This window comes from Lissotriton helveticus, chromosome 2_1, assembly GCF_964261635.1.
Source record: "Lissotriton helveticus chromosome 2_1, aLisHel1.1, whole genome shotgun sequence".
In the NCBI taxonomy this organism is placed as follows: domain Eukaryota; kingdom Metazoa; phylum Chordata; class Amphibia; order Caudata; family Salamandridae; genus Lissotriton; species Lissotriton helveticus.
Genome location: NC_136059.1, coordinates 689,777,920 through 689,797,754, shown reverse-complemented (window position 1 = coordinate 689,797,754; position 19,835 = coordinate 689,777,920). Strand labels below are relative to the sequence as shown.

At 43.2% G+C, this 19,835-nt stretch overlaps 1 protein-coding gene across 8 annotated transcripts in view; it reads right to left on the bottom strand.

The window, feature by feature from the left end:
• Positions 1–19,835, bottom strand: part of SLF1 (SMC5/6 complex localization factor 1) — a 786,836-nt gene that overhangs the window by 64,261 nt on the left and 702,740 nt on the right. For 6 of the 8 annotated variants that reach the window (XM_078675388.1, XM_078675391.1, XM_078675389.1 and 3 more), the window contains one exon: positions 814–3,897. The exons of the other annotated variants lie outside the window; for them this stretch is intronic. In XM_078675388.1, the coding sequence (XP_078531514.1) occupies positions 3,419–3,897 (479 nt within the window). In that variant the 3' untranslated portion in view covers positions 814–3,418. Of the gene's footprint in view, positions 1–813; positions 3,898–19,835 lie in introns of those variants that run through there. 8 annotated transcript variants of the gene reach the window in all.

The window sequence follows — 19,835 nt, the reverse complement described above, 5'->3', positions numbered from 1 at the left end:
GACATACTGACCTCAGTCCTATGTCAAATCTATAGTGCATATTATTCCAATGCGCAGAGCCTATCAGGAATAGATCAACTACACTATATGATATGCTCTCAGTTGTTCTTTGATAGCAGTGAAGGGTGCTTTAAACCTCCCTTTTCTCCACTGCCTTACCCTTACGAAGTGGGAATTTGCTATTCACTCACCTTTTCTTTCTTGTTAATAATGTTTTTTTTTACATTTCTGTGAATGAAAAACTAGTTTCATTTTTGCTGCCCAAATACTCTTTCTTTAAGATCGAAATCATGAAATAAAAATAAAGAATGTGTGAAATTTGTATTATTGCGAAATTTACATAATTACTTGTTAAGCGAAACTCACAAAAACTCAACACTTTTGTAAGTATGAATTTTGATCCAGTTTCCTTTTCCGGCTACTGGGTTCAGCAGGAAATGTATTGAATGAGACTGGTTAGAGCAGAAAATTAGTTACAGAAGACATTACGCCAGGCATGCCCTCACATAAACATTGACGGAGATACATAGAAGTGCATGCCGCAAAAAGTTTGTGCACTTTCATATACTTTTCTCAACCATTTGCCCATTTGTGCTGCAATCTCTACCGCACTTAAGTCGATCAATTATGCCTGAGATGTATTTGATTTTGTTGTTGCTCAAGCAATAGTCCCACGGCAACTTTTCCCCCATACCTTGTCCAAGTTGCCAGCCACAATAGCACAAATTTAGAAGGCTCCGACGCAGCCTTTAATCATGAAAATATAGGCACTCACAATACCTTCAATGTAAAAATCTAATTCATAGCAGAAAAAAACTTTAACAAATATTTATTCAACTTCCATATAAAATAAAATGTAAGATTAACACAACAACATATAATTATATTTGCCTGAAAACATCTTATATAAACATGGTTGTAAAATGAAATTCCACAAATGCTGGGAAACAAATGTGGCGTCATCGTCCTCACTGCTGCGTATAAAAGTGCGTCACCTATCCTACATTTAAAAATACAATTATTTTAGTGCTGGCTGCTGACGGCTTGAACTATTTTCAATGGCCATAACCGACCAGTCCGATAGCATCTGTGCAATCGCGGCACTGTGCTATGTAGTACACATTTCACTTCAAGTGTAAAGAGATAAGACGTATTGTAAAACAATTAGTGCCAAAGTTGAAGGGCTGTCTTCAACTGTTGATTACGCCATGACTTAGAGACCCTAAGATCAAGTAGAGAATGCATAATAACATTTAGCTATGGGCACATCTCTGGCAGTAAAAGGTGGAAACCCCGGTGCGCCATCACTCGAATGTGATACTGTGTTTGTTGTACAGACCAGCTTTGGTGGTCCTACCCATATTGGTTACTTCCAATGTATTCTTTTTTTTATTTCAGGTCGTTACTGCCTTGATTTTATCAGGAGACCGAGATGAGTACAACAGAGACGGATAGAAGTCGTGCAAGGGCTTTTGTATTTTTCGGTCTAGGGGCCTCCAATGATGGATGGATGAATGAATGCAGGTGTTCTATTTTCTGAAAGACATGTTGGGATTTAGGTCAGTTCAAGATACTGAAAGTAAGGCTAGATCCAGCCTCACAAGTCATAAAGCTTACTGGATGCCATTGGCGGGGTGGTGCACAGTTGATGTCTCACATGAGTGAACCATGAACTGTGTCAGTATCCACCAGAGCGGGCAGTACTGCACTGTCCCTTGGCATGCTTTCCACTACCTGCAAAACTGTACGGTTTCCATGAACAAATACCATCTACTAACGGATTACATTTCTTACATGCACAACAGCTGCAGAATGAGAATGATACATGTTTATAACAAGGGCGAACCCAATGAAGTCAACCGAGGTGAACCACTTTTAGGGTGAGATGCAGGGCTAATGATCTAAAGGAGGTCTCAAGGGGAGGAGGATATTTTGTAACTTAACAGAGGGACTGATGGTTTCAAAGAGGGCAACACCCCCAAGTGAGAGTGAGCTGAGACTTATGGAGTTTGACGGGGTGAAAATATGCTACATGAGGCACATGAGTATATTCTAGCCCAAAAGGTGCATTATTGGTGCAGGACTTATAGTCTCCAATGTGGTAATAATGCACATGCAGAATCAGAAATCACCCTCAGGCACGAGTCATGCATGTTTAATTAATACGAATAAAACACAAATATCTTGTGGACTCTTTTGTCCAGTTCTCTACAAATCTGGTAAAGACACCTTACATCCTAATCCAAGTGCTTTGAATGGGTCTCTACTAAGACGAAGCAGTAGTGGGCAGTTGAAATCCTGAAATAGATCGGAGGTATGACTGGCCAGGGTACAGTAAAAGGAAAAGATCAGACTCACAATCCAATTCTCCAGAAGTTCTCTTTGTGTATTATTGCTGTCACTGGAGAGAGGTCACCATTGGTCATGCATGCCTAGTTTATGTGCTGTGGGGGAATTGTTTGAGCATCTGATTCGGTTGTGCACGTGTCGTGCTCTGTTATGCACAAAAGAGGGTTAGGGTCACCTAGGGTTCAGTCTGCAACTCATGGTTGGTGAAGCAGAGGTGCACATTTACTCAGAATCTCAAGAATCCTACTCCAAATCTTAGGGACTTGGGTTGGGTAAAGAAATTCTCAATAGAGCCTTGGACATGTATTCAGTTTTTTTCCACAGTAATGAAAAAGTTCTGAAGCGGAACAAAACATGAAATCTGTTTGCTTCTACGATCTCATTGGTGGTTGTATGGAACTTTACATCAGTACTGAAAAACATTCAAATAGACTCATGATTCGAGGACTATGTCTGGGACAAATGAATGGGAAGTTGATACGATGGTTCCTTTTTTCAATGCTCAGGACCCTTTCCAATTTCTCTTTGAATTTGACCTTTTTGATATGATTCTGCACTTTTTCTATTTTATTGAACACATTTTGTAAAATAGAATTTAAGTACGAAAAATAAACTTCCTCAATGGTTTGACTGTTATAACAGTATATGTAATCTATCGAGGAGTGCAATTACATATTTTGTAATGAAGAGCAAAGATCCACCTTTTCGCAATATTTTTACGAACGTCAGTATAAGTTGAACTTAATGGTTTCCTAGTTTCAAGACTCCTTAATAAGAGGAAGCAATTTAACACTGTAACCAAACATCCAGCCAATTTCTCCCCCTTTCCCAGTTTTAAGGTTTAAATGTGGGGTTTTTACCCCCTTTGATCAGCATGTAGCCTCAGACCCTGACTGTGTGGTGCGTACTATTATCGAAGTGAAACACCTATTATTAGAACACATTATAGTCCGTTGCTGCAACAACCAGGTTTAGAAAATAGGTGCAAGTGATTTTTCACAGAAGATGGAAATCTTTAAAAGAACACTTAGGGCCAAAAACATCCCAATGTAATCTTCTAGAACAGTCTTTATGAGTTAATAGCCATTGATGGATGCGTTGTCATGTTTGTTAGGACTGCAAGCAAAACCCGAGTGTGAAATCCATCGCACTGCGATAGGCTCTTTGATAGCTTTGCAAGAAACTCTGGCAGCTTGTACAAAGTCTGCAGATCCCGCACATGTTGCTCGAGCAGCCAGTCCGTAAATGACGTGGGCTTCTTTAAAGTCTGGACAGTATTCATCGACGGATGAAGTGACTGCACATGCGCAGAAGCAATACTTGAAGACAAGCCATAAATCGAACGGAAATTTAGCAATACCCTACAAAGAAGAAATGATGCGAATTCTATTTGCTGGACAGACAAGTCTTTTTCCATTTCCACACAAAATTCCTCCAAAGTCTGTGGAAGCCGGAGAATACTGAACAGGTCCTCTTTCAACTGCTGAGACGCAATGTAATCCAGTGGCAGCTTTCCATCCAAGTCCCTGTGCCGTAGAAGCACCGGTCCTGCGGGGAGAATGGCAAGCATTAATATTAACAACAGTCGCATGTTAGCAGCTGAACAGCTGTTTATTTGTGAAGCACCCAAGGCTACTTTCAGAAATGTTGCTGACAAAATTAACTGATTAAGTACTGACACCTACCAAAGAAATGTTTAGGTATATTTCTGTCAATTACCTACCCAGTTTAAAAACCGAGTGCACATTTTTGTTCTTAACCTTTGATTCTTCAGGACAAACCAAACTTGCTGGGGTTAGCTAATGCTATATTTCTTCAAGCTCATGATATCTTTTGTGGATATTACAACATTAGACGGTGCAGGTAGGCTTTTAACACTCGAGTAATAATGCACTCCTGCAACAGATGTACTCACATTTCGTCAGCCCAAGAACATCAATAAAATTAATTAGGTCATCTAGCAAAATTAAGACTTACTTCATATCAGAACGGTCAGACACTTTTCTTGCCAGTGCAATGTACTCGAGTAAAGTGTGGAGAGGTGTGGCTCACTGGTTAGAGGCGGCAGACCTGTAAGCAGAGAACGGCCCGGGACCAGGGTTCAATTCCCGACGCGGCAGGGTCTTGGGCCAGGGTCAACGGACTCGATAATTCTCGCCTCAGTGCCTACTCTAACCAGGGAACACACTCGGTAACTCTGGGCATTAAGCTTGCCTCATCTCTACAACGGCCCCCCACAGACGCCGGGGATGCCTGGGAAGAGGTGTGGCGCCGCGGCCAGGGCGACTGACGCCGGAATCTGGGGACCACGGTTCGATCCCCGGCTCCGGCGGCAGGTCAGCCCAGCACCATGTGACTCTGGGCAATAGCTTGCTTAATCTTCCCGACGGCCCCCCAGCGCCTAGAGACCCTTACGGGTGATTGTGCGCTTTACAAATGTGGACTTTACTTTACTTTACTTTGGTTTCACCCTGGAGATACCCAGAAAGGGACCATCTCACAGGGAAAACCAGGACGGGTTCCCCAGCGGTCTACAGCGCCAGGACACTCGGGTAGAGTAACAGTGCGTATCCCACATTTATCCCACATTTAAACAGATGTGTGTGTCACCATAAAGTGATGAACACAAATAATAACCAATGGCAGTATCTTTTCCACAGACCTTTCTCGATCAAAGCAACAGGAGGCTAAATTACATACCGGTCGCACTGTACCAGTCTGTGCCGCGGTGCACTCTTAACTAGGTGCATCTTGCACGGGCAGGGCACCCGGTTACATACAAAATGCCCTGTCCCTCTTTTATCCCCTCCACCATTACCCCCCACCTACCCTTCCCTCCCTCTACCCACCTACCCCCTTGACCACCCCCCACCCCACCCATTAACAAGGCAATCGGACTTATGGTCCTATAGATGTGGCTGACAATCCCCCGCCCCCCTCCCCCACCCGCCAAACCGCTAGTATACATATCCTTTAACCACAAAAAGTAATGAAAGAATCCTTTCCTCTTATTTAAAGAATCAATGACAACGTCATATATTAGCGGTGAGTTGACTATTACACATTGTGAGAAACACAGACCTCAATCACAAAAAAAAAACAGTGAAAAAATAATATCTTTTAAATCTCTCTTAATTTAACAGTCACCCTATCCTATTTTTTCCCTACTCATTATTTGACGTTTCTCTTGTTTGACTAGTTATCTTGCTCAGGTATTCCTTTGCCTGCCCCACATTAGTAAAAAAATTAGTACGCTCCTTATAAATAATCTTTAATTGTGCGGGATTTAGGAGGAACACTTGGGCACCCTGGGCACGTAATGGAGTTATTAGCTGTCGCAGTTGCCATCGATTATCAACAGTATATTTGGAAAAGTCAGGAGTTACAAAAAATTCAAATCCTGGACCAGGGCGTTTTTTATCGGGTCTAGCAAGCCTATATACCTCTTCACGAGCAAGAAAACTATTGAATGCAATTAGTAGGGCCCTGGGCCTGCCTACATTTCTCTCTCCTTGACCAGTTAGTTTCAAATTAAATGGAAAGCGATTGCTCGCTCGATCTCCCGGTCCCAGTCCCATTTTGTAAGTTCCGGAAAAGCTTCTTTGAACAAGTTGACTACAAATTTGCGGGGATCTTGGCCCTCCTTCCCTTCAGGAACTTGTAGGACTCTCAAATTGTTACGCGAGCTCTGTTCTCGAAGTCAGAGAGTTTCCAGAGGGTGTCGTCCTTAATTCCTTGTAGCGCCTCTGTAGCTCCTTTCTGTTGCTCCACAGCATCCTCCAAGTTAGAGATGCGGTTCTCAGCTTCATTAAACCTGTTAGTGGTGTCTATTTGCGATTTTGCAATCCTACGAACTGAGTTCTGTAGTTTCCGACACATGCTCTGGACTCTCTGGCTCTCTTCTCTAGTCTCATCCCGCAATGAGATTATGGACTCATAAATCAAAGCTAGTGAGATTTCAGATTTTAATACCCCAGCAGTCTCGTCTGTCTCTACTTCATTGCTTGTATTATCTGGGTTTTCAATATTTAAGTTCCGAACAGTAGAAAGGCTATCCTCTGCAAGATCCATAGAATCCTCCTGGCATAGGCTGCTTGCAAGACTCCCTCCCTCCATACTCATTTGTGATGCGTATTGTGCTACCAGGTCTTCACAGGATGAAAAAAATCCACACTCGCATATCAAGATGATGAATATGGAAGATTAAGAGTATCTAAACAGAATATGTTTATTAAGAAAGTACCCAACTATTGTAGGGTTTTGTTGAGGTTTAATAGATGCAAAATTGTGGGATGTTTAAACATGAGGTATGTCTACAATTAAAGATCTACGTATTTGTTCGCTAAATGTATCAGGTCTAAATAATTTCAACAAACGAAGGAGAGTAACGGCTGAATTACGGCATATCGCTCCAGATGTGGTTTGCTTACAAGAGACTCATCTCCCTTGGAATAAGCATCAGGTATTGAGAGAATTGGGGTTTAATATTTTAATATCCTCTCAACAATCAGGAATGACGCGGGGGTAGCCATTTTAGCAAAAAGGGATCTGGTCACGATACGACGTTCAGCAGCAGACACACAGGGCAGGTGGGCGATGGTTGAATTTGCGAAAAATTATGGGAACTTTACAATATGCAATGTTTATGGATCCAATTTAGATGAGCCTGAGGTCCTAGAACAAGTACACCAAAAGTTGGTGACCTGGGCCACCCCCGTAATTATTTGCGGAGACATGAATATTAATTTAATAAAGGAAAAATTTGATGGGGGTGTAAAGGTTTATAAAGGACGGAACCCCCAGGTTTGTAGGGCCCTTTTTAACATATTAAAAGACTATCGTTTGGCGGATGTATGGACCACTTTGTTTCCGATGGATCCAGGTTACACCTATTATCAAAAAAAAGTTTGGTTAGATTATTTTTTTTAGAAGTGCCACATTTAGCCAAAGTAAAAATGCAGATATACCCTAACATTTCTTCCGATCATTCACCCATTGTGCTGTCAATTTTTGGGCGGGGTGATCCTCCTACAATTAGGAAATTCACTTTTGACCGCAAATTGTGCTATAATGATGAGTTTGTGAAATATATGAAAGAGTGGATCAGAGAATTTTAAAAAAACAATGTAAACTCGGCCCCAATCAAGATTGTCTGGGACATATTTAAAGCCTGTTTTAGGGGGGAGGCCTTAAGCTTCGGCCTAGCCCGTCAGAGGAAATTAAAAATGGAATTGGAAAGACTATATCAGCGACTACAAGAGGCAGAAGAGAATTTAACAAGAGGGATAGCTATAAAGGGAGATGTGAAAGCATTAGAGCTAGAGGTTGCAAAGAAAAGGACACAAATATTGGGTGTATGGGATAGTGAAAATGCAAGAAAATATCTAGTTCAACGTAAGATTTGCCATGAATATGGTGAAACCATAGGACGACCTTTAGCCTTGAGACTACGAATGAAGGATGCTAGTCGCCATATACCCTGTTTGAAAGATAAAACTGGTAATGTAAAAACTGGACCCCAAGATATATTGGCTATTTTCCACGATTTCTATTCAACATTATATAAAACAGAACAAACTAATATACAAGAATTGGATTTTAGTATTTTAGGTACATTAACTATTCTAGATCCTAGCGCGGTAGCTTTATTGGAGTCACCTATATCAGAAGAAGAGATAGCCAGGGCAATTAAAATGGTGCCAATGGGTAAAGCATCAGGTCCTGATCAACTACCGGGAGAAATATATAAACTTTTTTATATGGAATTGAAGGAGATACTACTTGAAATATTCAGGGCTGCACAAAATGGAGAGACACCTTCATCATGGAATGAGGCCATTATAGTTGTATTTAGTAAGAAAGGGAAAGAGGCTGATATACCGGGCTCTTATCGCCCAATATCATTGCTAAATTGTGATGGAAAGATTTATTCTAAAATACTAGCAAATCGAATGACAAAAGTAATAACATCATTAGTGTCAGAGGAACAACACGGTTTTATTCCAGGGAGAGGAACAGTGGCACATACCAACAAAGTCATTACACTTCTAGACATAGCAGAGGTAGAAAAACGTAGCTTAGGGTTAATATTACTCAATGCTGAAAAAGCATTCGATCGGGTAGAATGGAATTATTTATGGAAAGTAATGGAGACGATGGGATTCCCTAGGAAGTTTATGATAGCACTACGTAGTCTATATGCGGCACCAACGGCTAGGATAGCATCTATGGGGGCGATTTCTGATTCAGTACAGATAACCAGGGGGACAAGGCAGGGTTGTCCCTGTTCTCCTCTCCTTTTTGCCTTATATATAAATGCTTTTATTGGTTTGCTTACTAACAGCGAGGCTATTAAACCTTTTTTTGTACGTAATATTCCCCATATAGTTTTTGCTTTTGCAGACGATATAGCAGTGACTACAGAAGACCCGGCCCTAGCATTGGTAGAAGTCGAGCGACTAGCCACGTTATTTGGGCAACTATCGGGTTATAAGTTAAATATTACAAAAATGCAGCTGGTGTGTTCACAATCGGTTCAAGTTAACGACCCCAGGGTAGTAGTAGAAGCAACATACTTGGGGGTTAAGATAAGAGCAGCTATGTTAGAAGTGGTAGCAACTAATTGGGTCTCACTTTATAGAAACATAGCGGAGTCTTTAGAAAAGTGGGGGAGGCTACATTTCACTTTAATAGGCTGAACTAATATAATAAAAATGATCATATTACCAAGGGTTTTATACCTATTTAGGTCCTTACCACTAGAAATATCACTGGTTCAAATTCAACAACTACAGGCATTATGTGCCAGATTTATTTGGACCCCAGGTAAACCGCGGAGAGCCATGCGGTTCATGACGCTACCAAAAGATAGAGGGGGACTATCGGTCCCTGATTTTTTGCTGTATTATTATGTTTGTTCTCTACAAAAGATGTATTGTGTATTGATAGGAGGTGAAGATGGAAGTAACTCAACTACATCGAGCTTTATTAGTTCTATACATCATCTAACTTTGGGAATGGCTGCAAACCGGAGTTTGTTTAGGGAAATAGAATGGAGCTATTACAAAAGAACTAAGTTTAAGACGATAGAAGCAATTAGTAAAACTTGGCAAAAAGTACGTAAGTTAATTAACCTAGGCTCTATAACATACTACACCCCATTAAAATGCAACAAATTACTGCCAGCTATATTCAGAGATAGTGTCACGAGGTCCTGGCAAAGTAAAGGGATCAACATACTAGGAGATCTGTATGATCAATCTGGTACCCTTAAACAGTTTGCTTCATTATCACATGCTTATGGTATACCACAAACACAGTTTTTTAAATATATATAAATTAGGGATGTTGTGATCAAAAAAAATTTAAAACTGATATCTAATCCTTTGATAGAGGCGGTAAAGTTTTGTAGTAGAATAGGAGGATTGTATAAAATCCTAAATTCAAGAAAAGATGATGATTTGGGGAAACATATGGCCTACTGGATAGAAACTTTGGGTGAGAATGAAATAGATATTTAAATTGAAGATGCTATTGGTAGAGGCAGAGAAACTTTAATGTCGGCAAATTTACAAGTGCAATTTTTTAAAACTGTGTTCAGGTTGTACTATACGCCAGCGCGAATGAAAAAGTGGGGCAATAGATATGATGGGAAGTGTTTTCGATGTGCTATACTAGATGCGGATATAGACCATATTTTTTATTCTTGTGTTAAACTGCTTCCCTTCTTACAAGCTATGGAAGGATTCCTATCCCAAATAACAGAAAAACCGGTTAAGATAACCCCAGCGTTGATGATGTTAGGGATGGGTCATGAGGTTTTGCAGGAAGGTAGTTTGTACAAATTTAGATACTTCCTATTTGTTGCAATGACTGTTGCCCGCTTAAGTATAGCAGGGGAATGGTTATGTCAAGAGCCTCCGAGATTTGAGGTGTGGAGGGCCAAGCTACTTAGAATTTCAAACTTGGAATTTAGCCTATACTCGCTAAAAGGAGTAAGGAAACATAAAATGGGACTTATGATTTGGGAACAATTTTTGGCCTATATGAACAAGTGAAAAGTATATTGCGACTAAATATGGTGCAAGAGTGTTTATTCATTTCTATTTTGCAATATACTATGAAGGAGTTTAAAAAGAAAATCCCGCTTGGAAAAAATTTGCATTGTTTTGAAAATTATGTAATCATTGTAATGGGATAAATTGTATACTCTTGATGTCATGATGTCAATCTTGTTATGGAAGTGTGGAAAGAAAAAAGAAATAATAAAAAAAAAAAAAATGCCCTGTCCTCAGCACAGGTGCGAACCCCAAAATTTCGGGCCTGCACTGAGGAGAGCACATTAGTGAAAGGTAGGACCTTGGTTTGAAACTGCAGCATCATCTTTCACTGGAGACGGACAAGACTGTTTCTGAAGAGCAGGGACGGGCATCTCCCCCACCTCTATGTGGCACAGTGAGTGTGCCTCCCTGCAGCTTCTTCTTCTGCACATCCACATACGTAAAAGGGTGAGGGCACAAAGGCAAATTGTTCTCTCATTAGCCAGGGCCCGTGGCCCAATGCGAATGTGGGAATGATGCATTGTGATCGTACCGGTGTATAACGTGCATGGACATGATACATATTATAGAAGGGACCGCACAAGAATGTGTGGCCCCTTTTATAATATTAAAGTGCGCACAGGAGCACAAGAAACAGGTGCAAACACCTGTTGCACCCTGGGCACTTTCAGTGATATGACCCCAGATGTTTTCACAAGTGCTTGATTGGAGACTTGCATATTTTCTGAACTCTCAACAAATTTGTTAGGCCTTCGTCCTATAGAAACCAGAAAGGTAGCTCAGTGAGACTATCATGCGCAACCGAGATCTGAAGGTAGGTCACAACACGCTCAAGTTAGCTCATTATGCTTTTAGTGGTTGAAACATTTATAGTATGGTTACATTGGGTAATGGCGTCACCATCCTATTCATTTCCATTCAATGCAAATAGTCATAATGTGATTAGGTCTGAAAAAAACCTCCCTTTGGGGTATTATGTAAACATACCAATCATGCACTCGCACCACACATACCACTCAGTTTCAACTCGGGTCCTTATCTCAGTTACCAGTAAGTCAATTCTCACTCAAATTTCTGAAAAAATATAGACTTTTTTTTATTTTATTCAGTTAGTTCAAGAGAATATATGCTCATAAAACATCTATTTGTATTAGACATAATACATCATGATGCACGTTAAAAACATGACAAATTAAGAATTATTTTAAAATTACAGAACAATCCATTTGGAGATGGCTCCTTTCTGTACAGCTTTCCCTTACTTTGATCCCACATAACTCACGAAGAGTTGATCGTCCACCCGGAACTCTGTGGTGCAGTCAAGGTAGAATGACAATGCTCTTTTTGGGCCCAGGCGGTGGAGTCTCTCCTCTTCTTCAGAGGGATAAGGTGGAGCAAAGAAAGTACGCAGGGTCATGTTCAGGTCTAAATGGAAATGAGTGACAATCTATGTTAGGAAGGAGGCATGTGTCTGAAGGACCAGTTTGTCTTCATAATAGGTAATATAAGGAGGGTGCGCCAACAGCACTTGTGGTTCGCTGACCCTCCTGGCCGATGTTATGGCCACAAAAAAGGCAGTTTTGATGGTCAGCAGCCTAACAGGATAATTTTGTAGAGGCTTGAATGGTGCACACATGAGAAAGGTATGGACCAGGTTGAGGTCCCACTGAGGCATGATAAAGGGTTTAGGTGGAAACATATTTTGCAGGCCTTTAAGGAAAATAAGCCACAACCGGTGACTTAAAAAGAGAACTTTGGTCCATCAACCTCAAAAACGCAGAGAAAACAGACAGGTATCCCATAACTCTGCCCAAAGCAGAGCCCTGCTGGGCCAAAGACAGTGGAAACAAAATAACTTGTGAGAGAGGTGCAGATAAGGGGTCGATATTGTGGGAGGCACAACATGATACATACTTTTTCCAACTGAAGGCACATACCGTCTTGGTGAAGGGAGGCCTGGGTGCCAGAATAACAACACAGACTTCGGGAGGAAGGTCAAAAGCTGTCAACAGTCGCCACTCAATCTCCACGCATGGAGGTGGAGTGTGCGCAGGTTCGGGTGCAGAACTCTGCTCTCTTGCTGCAACAGACAATCCTCCTCCTAAAGAGGCAGCCTGGGGAGGAGTGGGAGTTGATGGCGTATCCTGCTTCCCACTAGATGCCCATGATGGTCTGCTGTCAGACTAAAGAAGCTCGGAGGCAGCCGCTAGGAGAGTGGTGCACTGACCTGACCATTGGCTGCCTGACCCACATGGTCTATGGGACCCTCTCCCTCTGCCACGAAAACTCTGGGAAGCCTGCTGGCATTGGTGGCTGGGAGGGTATGGGCATGGCTGGAGGACCATTCCGTAGCCTCGAAAGAGGCGGTAGTCAGATTGGGACTGACGAGGGTCCATAGAGAGGCCCAAGGACCTGGCCTTAGCTCTGCTGTCCTTGAAGAAATCCAGCGCTGAATCCTTGTCTCCAAATAGGCGAGAATTATCAAAGGGCATGTCTATGAGGAAAGGCTGATTATCCCCTGAAAAAAACAGATATTCTTAGCAAGGCATGGCCCCACAAGACCACCGACAATGAAATTGCTCTGCCTAGCTAGTTGGTAGTGTCAAGTCCACATCTGATGTAGAACTTTGCTGCATCTCTCCCATCTGTAACTGCCTGAAAGAGTATGGCCTGGGCCTCCTCCAAGACCACAGGCAGTACTTGCGCAACCGAATCCCATAGCGCAAGGCTGGTGGAAGAGAACATTCTCTTACCAAAAGTGCCCAGCCTCTTGGATTCCCTATCCAGTGGAGTGGTAGGGAACGCGCCAGGATGAATCTGAGATGTGGAGGCTTAGACCACAAGCTCTCCAGGGTAGAGTGCTGGGTAAGGAAACTGGGAGGGGGCCAATGGCGATGAACAATCTCCTATTCACAGGAGCCCTTGTGCAGAGCTTGGAAAAGGACCCAAGTAGATGTCTGTAAGGCCTTCATTAAATGTGAGTAAGGGTTCTGAGGGCGAAACTCCCGGCAGAAAGCACCTCTGTCAAAACTTTAGCTTTGACTGCCACTGAGTGTAGATTAAGGTCCAGGACCTCAGCTGCCCTGCGCACCACCATAGCAAAAGAGGCTCCCACCTACATAGCCACAGTAGATAGGGAAACCAGGCCAGTGTCAGGTGAGGTGTCTGACCCACTGGCCTCACCCAGTTCCTCATGCCAGTTGGCCTCCTCAACTTATATATATATAAAGCGTCCCGCTGTCCCAACAGACTATAAACACAAAGGGAAGAGCAAAATACTAAATTAAAAGCAAAAACATTGGCAGACAAGGGAACTCGTTTGTGTGTGGATGTCTCCTTGTGTGAGAGCAAAATGCAGTCACTCAAAGTGAAGTTATCCAGTGGCTGAAGTGGAATGACCCCTGCCCAATGCTGTATGCCATAGTGGGCGGGACCAAATGTGAATGACACACTGACAGACCGATGTGTGAAGAAAGCTGCCTGAAAGCCCCTTTAATAAGTATGTTGTACATGTTTTTAAAATTCAAATAGTCTTGGCTAATGCCAGACCTAAAAAGTATATGCATAAATCAACAGTAGTCACTAGGAGAGGTGTTTAATCCCATACTGAAGAAGTGTTAAGAGGGCACTCTTCTTCCTGTCACCTCTGGTGCCAGGCTGCTAGTAGGTCCTTCTTCAATGGCTGTCTCTGACATTCCCATCCTCAAGCCTCTATGCTGGGGTTTTTCACCTGACACCTAAACTGCAGCGTAGGGTTCTGATAATTTCAAGATTCTTTTCACTTCCTCAAGTGCTCTAACTACAAGTTATTTTAACTGAAAATAGGGTACTTCTTCAGAAGCCATGAAATGAGCAGTAGGGCTGACGCAGCTGGCGAGACAGATAAGGAGCATTCTGTGGTCGTGGTCTCCTTGAACCATTCCACAGTGGAATCTGCCTTGGCCTCAAACAGGAGAGGCACATCAAAAGGCATGTCCATAAGGGCCAATGGCCCACCAGATGGAATTGGTGGTGTCCAAGCCACAACAAATTGTGAACTTGGCCACATCATGGTCATCCTGGATGGCTTGAGTTAGGGCAGATCAGGTCTTCTGGGACACCTGGGAGGGCTTGAGCCACCAAATCACAAAGAGCATGGAAATATCGGCACAGGAGGCAGCTGACATTTAAAGCTCTGAAGGTCAAGCTGGTGGAAGAAAATACCCTCTTCCCAAAGGTATCTAATAGTTTGGACTCCCTAGCGGGGAGAGAAGTCGGAAAGGTATTCGGAGTCATCCGATGCATTTATAGATGTCTGCACCACCAAGCTTTCAGAAGAGGGGTGCCGAGACATAATGCAGGGTCACCCAAGGCAAGGCGGTAGCGTCTTACAATTTGGCAATTGCGAGGTGGAAGCAAGATGGCGACCGCGTAGTGGTCGAATGCAGTGCTAGCGGAACGGGTCCGTTCTCTGAGAAATACTGCATCGGTATTCTAGCAGCAGAGCATCATTTTCTTTTTTGATGACAGACTAGCCTACAAAGTTATATGTTGGTACTGATTGCTTACCGAGGGACCTGGGCGAGGACGGCGACATACACGGGGCCCGCGCTCTGGCTGATGCGAGCGCTTGACGTGGTACTGGCTCACTGGTGCTGGCGGAGCAGAGGGAGTAGGCGGAGCGGAGGAGACATGGCTCTGAAAGCGGCGGCAGGAGCAACGGCGAAGGCAGCAGCAACGGCCGTGGCCCGCAAAAGAGGAGACACAGCTATTAGTTCAGCGGGATCAGAGCAAGGTGTGCTGGAACGGAGCAGGGTGGAAACGCCGCAGAAGCTGCGGACGCCTCCTCTGGAACCGCTAAGGAGAGGAAAAGGCATTGTGGCGAAGAATCGGCAGGTGGTTCCATCGATTGTGGAGATGCTCTCGCGCAGCAGCAAGGAACAACACACCAAAGCTGCAGGTGAGGAAGGTGTAGCCGCCCCAGCGCCCGCTCACAGATGGTCGTGGCAGGAACACAGGCACAGGAGGTGGGCTCTGAAGAGACTCGAGTCGCCCGGCCAAAGAATGTAAATAATCAAGTAGACCCAGAAATCCAGGCAGACATTATCCCTGTTACATCGTACCCGGTGCTTCCTACAGTCAGTTCTGTGGGTGATAAGGGAGATATTCTGGGGGACGATGCGGCAGATGGAGAGCCTTGGGCTAGTAAAATGGGAATGGTGGAGGCTGTAGTATCAAGTAATGACATATCCCTCCCACAAATAAAGACTGGGGCTGATCAGGCAGCAATGGAAGCAGATTAATGCCATATCCTAGGAAGGGGAGAGATTGGAATCCCATGTTCTTCTGAGGCCCAGTTGGATGGAAAAGAGAAAGAAAAAAGATGGAGTACGAAAAAGACAAAGATCCTAGCGACTTCCTTTTCTCTGTCTCAGAAGGGGCGGAATGGTCTGAAGAAGAACGGAGTTCGTCCCTAGCGGTTAGCAATCTAGACTCAGAGAGCTACTTTGATCATGACCCCCCCCCCGCCGTAACGGCCAAAAGGCCTAACACCCAACCAAAGACCCATGAGCAACCTATAAAGGATTTAAGCTGGGATCACTCATCTACCATGCCACTCCAGGGGAGTCCTAAAACCGAAAATACTACAACTCATCCCCCGCTACTGGAAGTGATCCATCAGGCGATTCTCGCTCATAGGGAGGAAACACGTCTTGATAGCCGCAAATCCCAAGCAGCAATGAGAAAGGTAAGGAAGCTGTCTAAGGCCTATGCAAATGTAGGAGACAGAGTTTCAAATCTGGTGGAAAGGATTGTTGCTACGGAATCTGAGGCGGCCGCAGCCACCACCAAAGTAGAGACTCACAGTGCCCAGGTCAAGGACATCCAGTGGAAACTGGAAGATATGGAAAATAGGCTGAGAAGAAACAATCTCAGGGTGCTGGGGGTACTAGAGGGGGTGGAGGGGTCAGATGTAAGGGGAATTTTATTCTACGGCAGGCAATAGCTGAGAAGGCTAGAGCGGAAGCAAGAAGGTCCAGCGGTGGAGCGACGTTCTTTGTCCGACCGGACTACTGCCATGTAACGGTGGAGAGACGCTGGAGACTGAGACAATTAATCAAACCGTTTCAAGACAAGAATATTCAAGTATATCTCATCAATCCAGCACAACTTAAAGTTATAAATGGAGGACAGACCTGGTACTTTGCGTCTGAAGTACTAATGTGTTTCTATTTTTGGAAATGATGTATAATTTATAAGGGTATATAATCCAATTGCTGGTACAAAAAGGGAAGGAGAATCGCATGGGGAAGAATGGCAAACCTTAATTTATGCCCGGTTAATATCGGGGGTTTAAACGATTGGAAAAAAGGGCGTAAACTGGCCGAATTTGGGAAATCAGAGCATATAGATGTCATATGCCTACAAGAGACGCACCTGCCTTGGGGGAAAAAACAGCTGTTGAGTCTGAGAGGTTTTGGTATTTTGGCCTGTTCTTCTCAGACCTCTATAGTAAGAGGGGTAGCTATCATAGGCAAATCTACACTCGGGGGTACTAAGCGCTTTAAGGCTTATTCATTAGGGAGATGGGCACTGGCTGAGATGTGTATTGGTATTGCAATTTGTGGGATCTACAGCTCTAACCAAGATGACCCCAAGGTATTTTAATTATTAGAGAATGAATTAACCAGTTGGCCTACTCCTATTTTAGTGTGCGGAGACTTAAACATATCAGCAGACTTTACTAACAAGTCTCCGTATGTAGGCCGGAAGCCAAGGGTGTATCAGGCTCTGAGCTCCTTGATTCAGTCACATGGATTAATAGATGTATGGGGGAACAAAGAGCCTGGTAATCCTGGGTTTACCTATTTCTCGTGTCCATATCAGAAATATACGAAACTAGACTACTTTCTAATCTCGTCTACAGAAGTGAGAAAGGTTAACATAAGGAAGTTACCAAAAATCATATCGGAGCACAGTCCTTTAATATTGGGCTATGATCTGTCTATGCACATGAGAAAACAGAGGGTCTGGACCTTCGATAGAAAGCTGCTAGCAGATATCGCATATGTGGAGCATTTGAGGAAATGGACCGTAGAATTCTTCGATGCAAACGGGTTTAGCGCATCTAGAAACAGTGTTTGGGACGCGTTTAAAGCAGCTCTGCGGGGCGAGACAATCAGCTATGCTGCCCAGCGCAGGAAAGAGATGCTAGCAGATAATAATAGGTTGACAGACCAACTGATAGCAGCTGAAGAGCAGCATAGGGAAGATATATTGCAAGGAAGGGAAGGGAAGGAATGCCAACAGACAATTAGCTCTATTAAAGTGGAGATTCATAGGCAATGGGCCAATGGGCCAAAAAAGATGCCTCCGAATATCAAGCTCATAGATGTAAAATGTAGAGCCAAAAGATATCCTAAGTGTGTTCAAAAACTTCTATCAAGCATTATATCAGGAAGAGGTGGATGTCGATATGCCACATGGGGAGTTCGGGGACGAAGGCACTAAACTGGATGAATTAGAGATAGAAACACTGGATAAAGATCTGTCAATCAGCGAAGTACTTGAGGCACTGCAAGAATTAGCAATATGCAAGGCCACAGGGCCAGATAGTATTCCACTAGAGGTGTATAAGTGCATTTCGCGTGAGATAGCCCCAATACTCCTAGATTTATTCAGTGGGATAGTATGCACCAGCAAAATTCCTGAGACTTGGAAGGAAACAAACATAGTTGTATTTTATGAGAAAGGGAAGCCAAAAGAAAATCCTGGCTCGTATAGGCCAATATCCCTCATAAACACGGACACCAAAATCTACGCTAAGATTCTGGCTAGCAGATTGGGGAGGGTCGTTGGTGGTCTGGTCTCCCCCTGGCAGCATGGATTCATTCCAGGATGCGGAACAACTGATCATATAAGACGGGCTATAGCCCTGTTTGATTTCAATGCTGTCGGGGGGGCTGTTCATGATCCTCCTCGATGCGGAAAAAGCTTTTGACCGCGTAAGGTGGAAGTATTTCTGGTGGGTATTGGACCGAAGAGGGTTTGGACCAAAAATTCTGAATGCCTTCAAGGCCACGTATCACGATCCAGTGGCCAGGGTACAGTTAATGGGTGAAAGCTTGGGGAGAATCTATATAACGAGGGGGACTCGTCAGGGGTGTCCCTGTTCACCTATTCTTTTCGCACTGTATATTGACCCATTAGTCCGGCAGATTCTGTGTAACGTGGAAATTAAGCCTGTCATAACCAATGGATTTGAGACAAAAATATTGGCGTATGCCGATGACTTGGCAGTAACTTCCACGGATCCAGGTACAACCATGCGCATATTAGTTGAAATCACAAAAGAATTTGGTAGATATTCAGGATACAGCTTGAACGAGGGTAAAACCAAGGCAATTTGTACCGATAATATCATCAAAGCAGACTCGAGATATGTGGAATCTGCAGTATATCTGGGAGTAACAGTTAATGTCACGACAGATTTAATTGTCAAGGATAATTTCACCCCATTGTTAAAATCGCCAACGAATACACGTGCCAGATGAGGGGTACATCGCCCTGTTGCCGGTTTGAGCTCGGGAAATATCTCTGAACCACCCGACCGACTTGATCATTATCACGTTATGAAATAATAGTGCGCTTCTTAGAGACTTGTATGAACTAAGTATTTTTGAAACGATGATGATTAGATTGAATTCATCCTTGAAGCTAAAACGATAGTTCTCTTTAACAAGGTTTGAGAATATATTTGGTCCTATGATCTTATGGAAATGCATTTTATTTATTGATACCAGCTCTCAAATATTAGTTGGATTGCCCTGACGAAGTCATTGGCCGAAGTGCCAGACGAAACACGTGTTGGCAAAAACTTGTTTCGATCTTTGTTAATACAGAAGAGATTCTTCTAAAGATTTGTACCCGGTGATTGGACCAAGTGATGAGATGATACAACTGAAATTTATGAAATTGAAAAAATAAAGAGGAGACGGAACCTACGAAGTTGAGAAGGAGTGTTATTGATATGGACATTATGATTTATTAGCGTTGCTCAGGTTGAAGAATCTGTGTTTTGGAATTTGGATAGACATTGTCTATCTGTAGTGACAACCCCTGGCGGTGGTTGTCTCTCTACCTTAGATCATGAGCTATTTAAAGATATATAAGGAGAATTATTCATTCTACACTATTTAACGCAAAAGATCTCCCTACTGCCAAAATTTTGAGTATTTTTCTATATAATGAGGGGGACACGTCAGGGGTGTCCCTGTTCACCCATTCTGTTCGCACTGTATATTGACGCATTAGTCCGGCAGATTCTGTGTAACATGGAAATTAAGTCTGTCATAACAAATGGATTTGAGACAAAAATATTGGCGTATGCCGATGACTTGGTAGTAACTTCCACGGATCCAGATACAACCATGCGCATATTAGTTG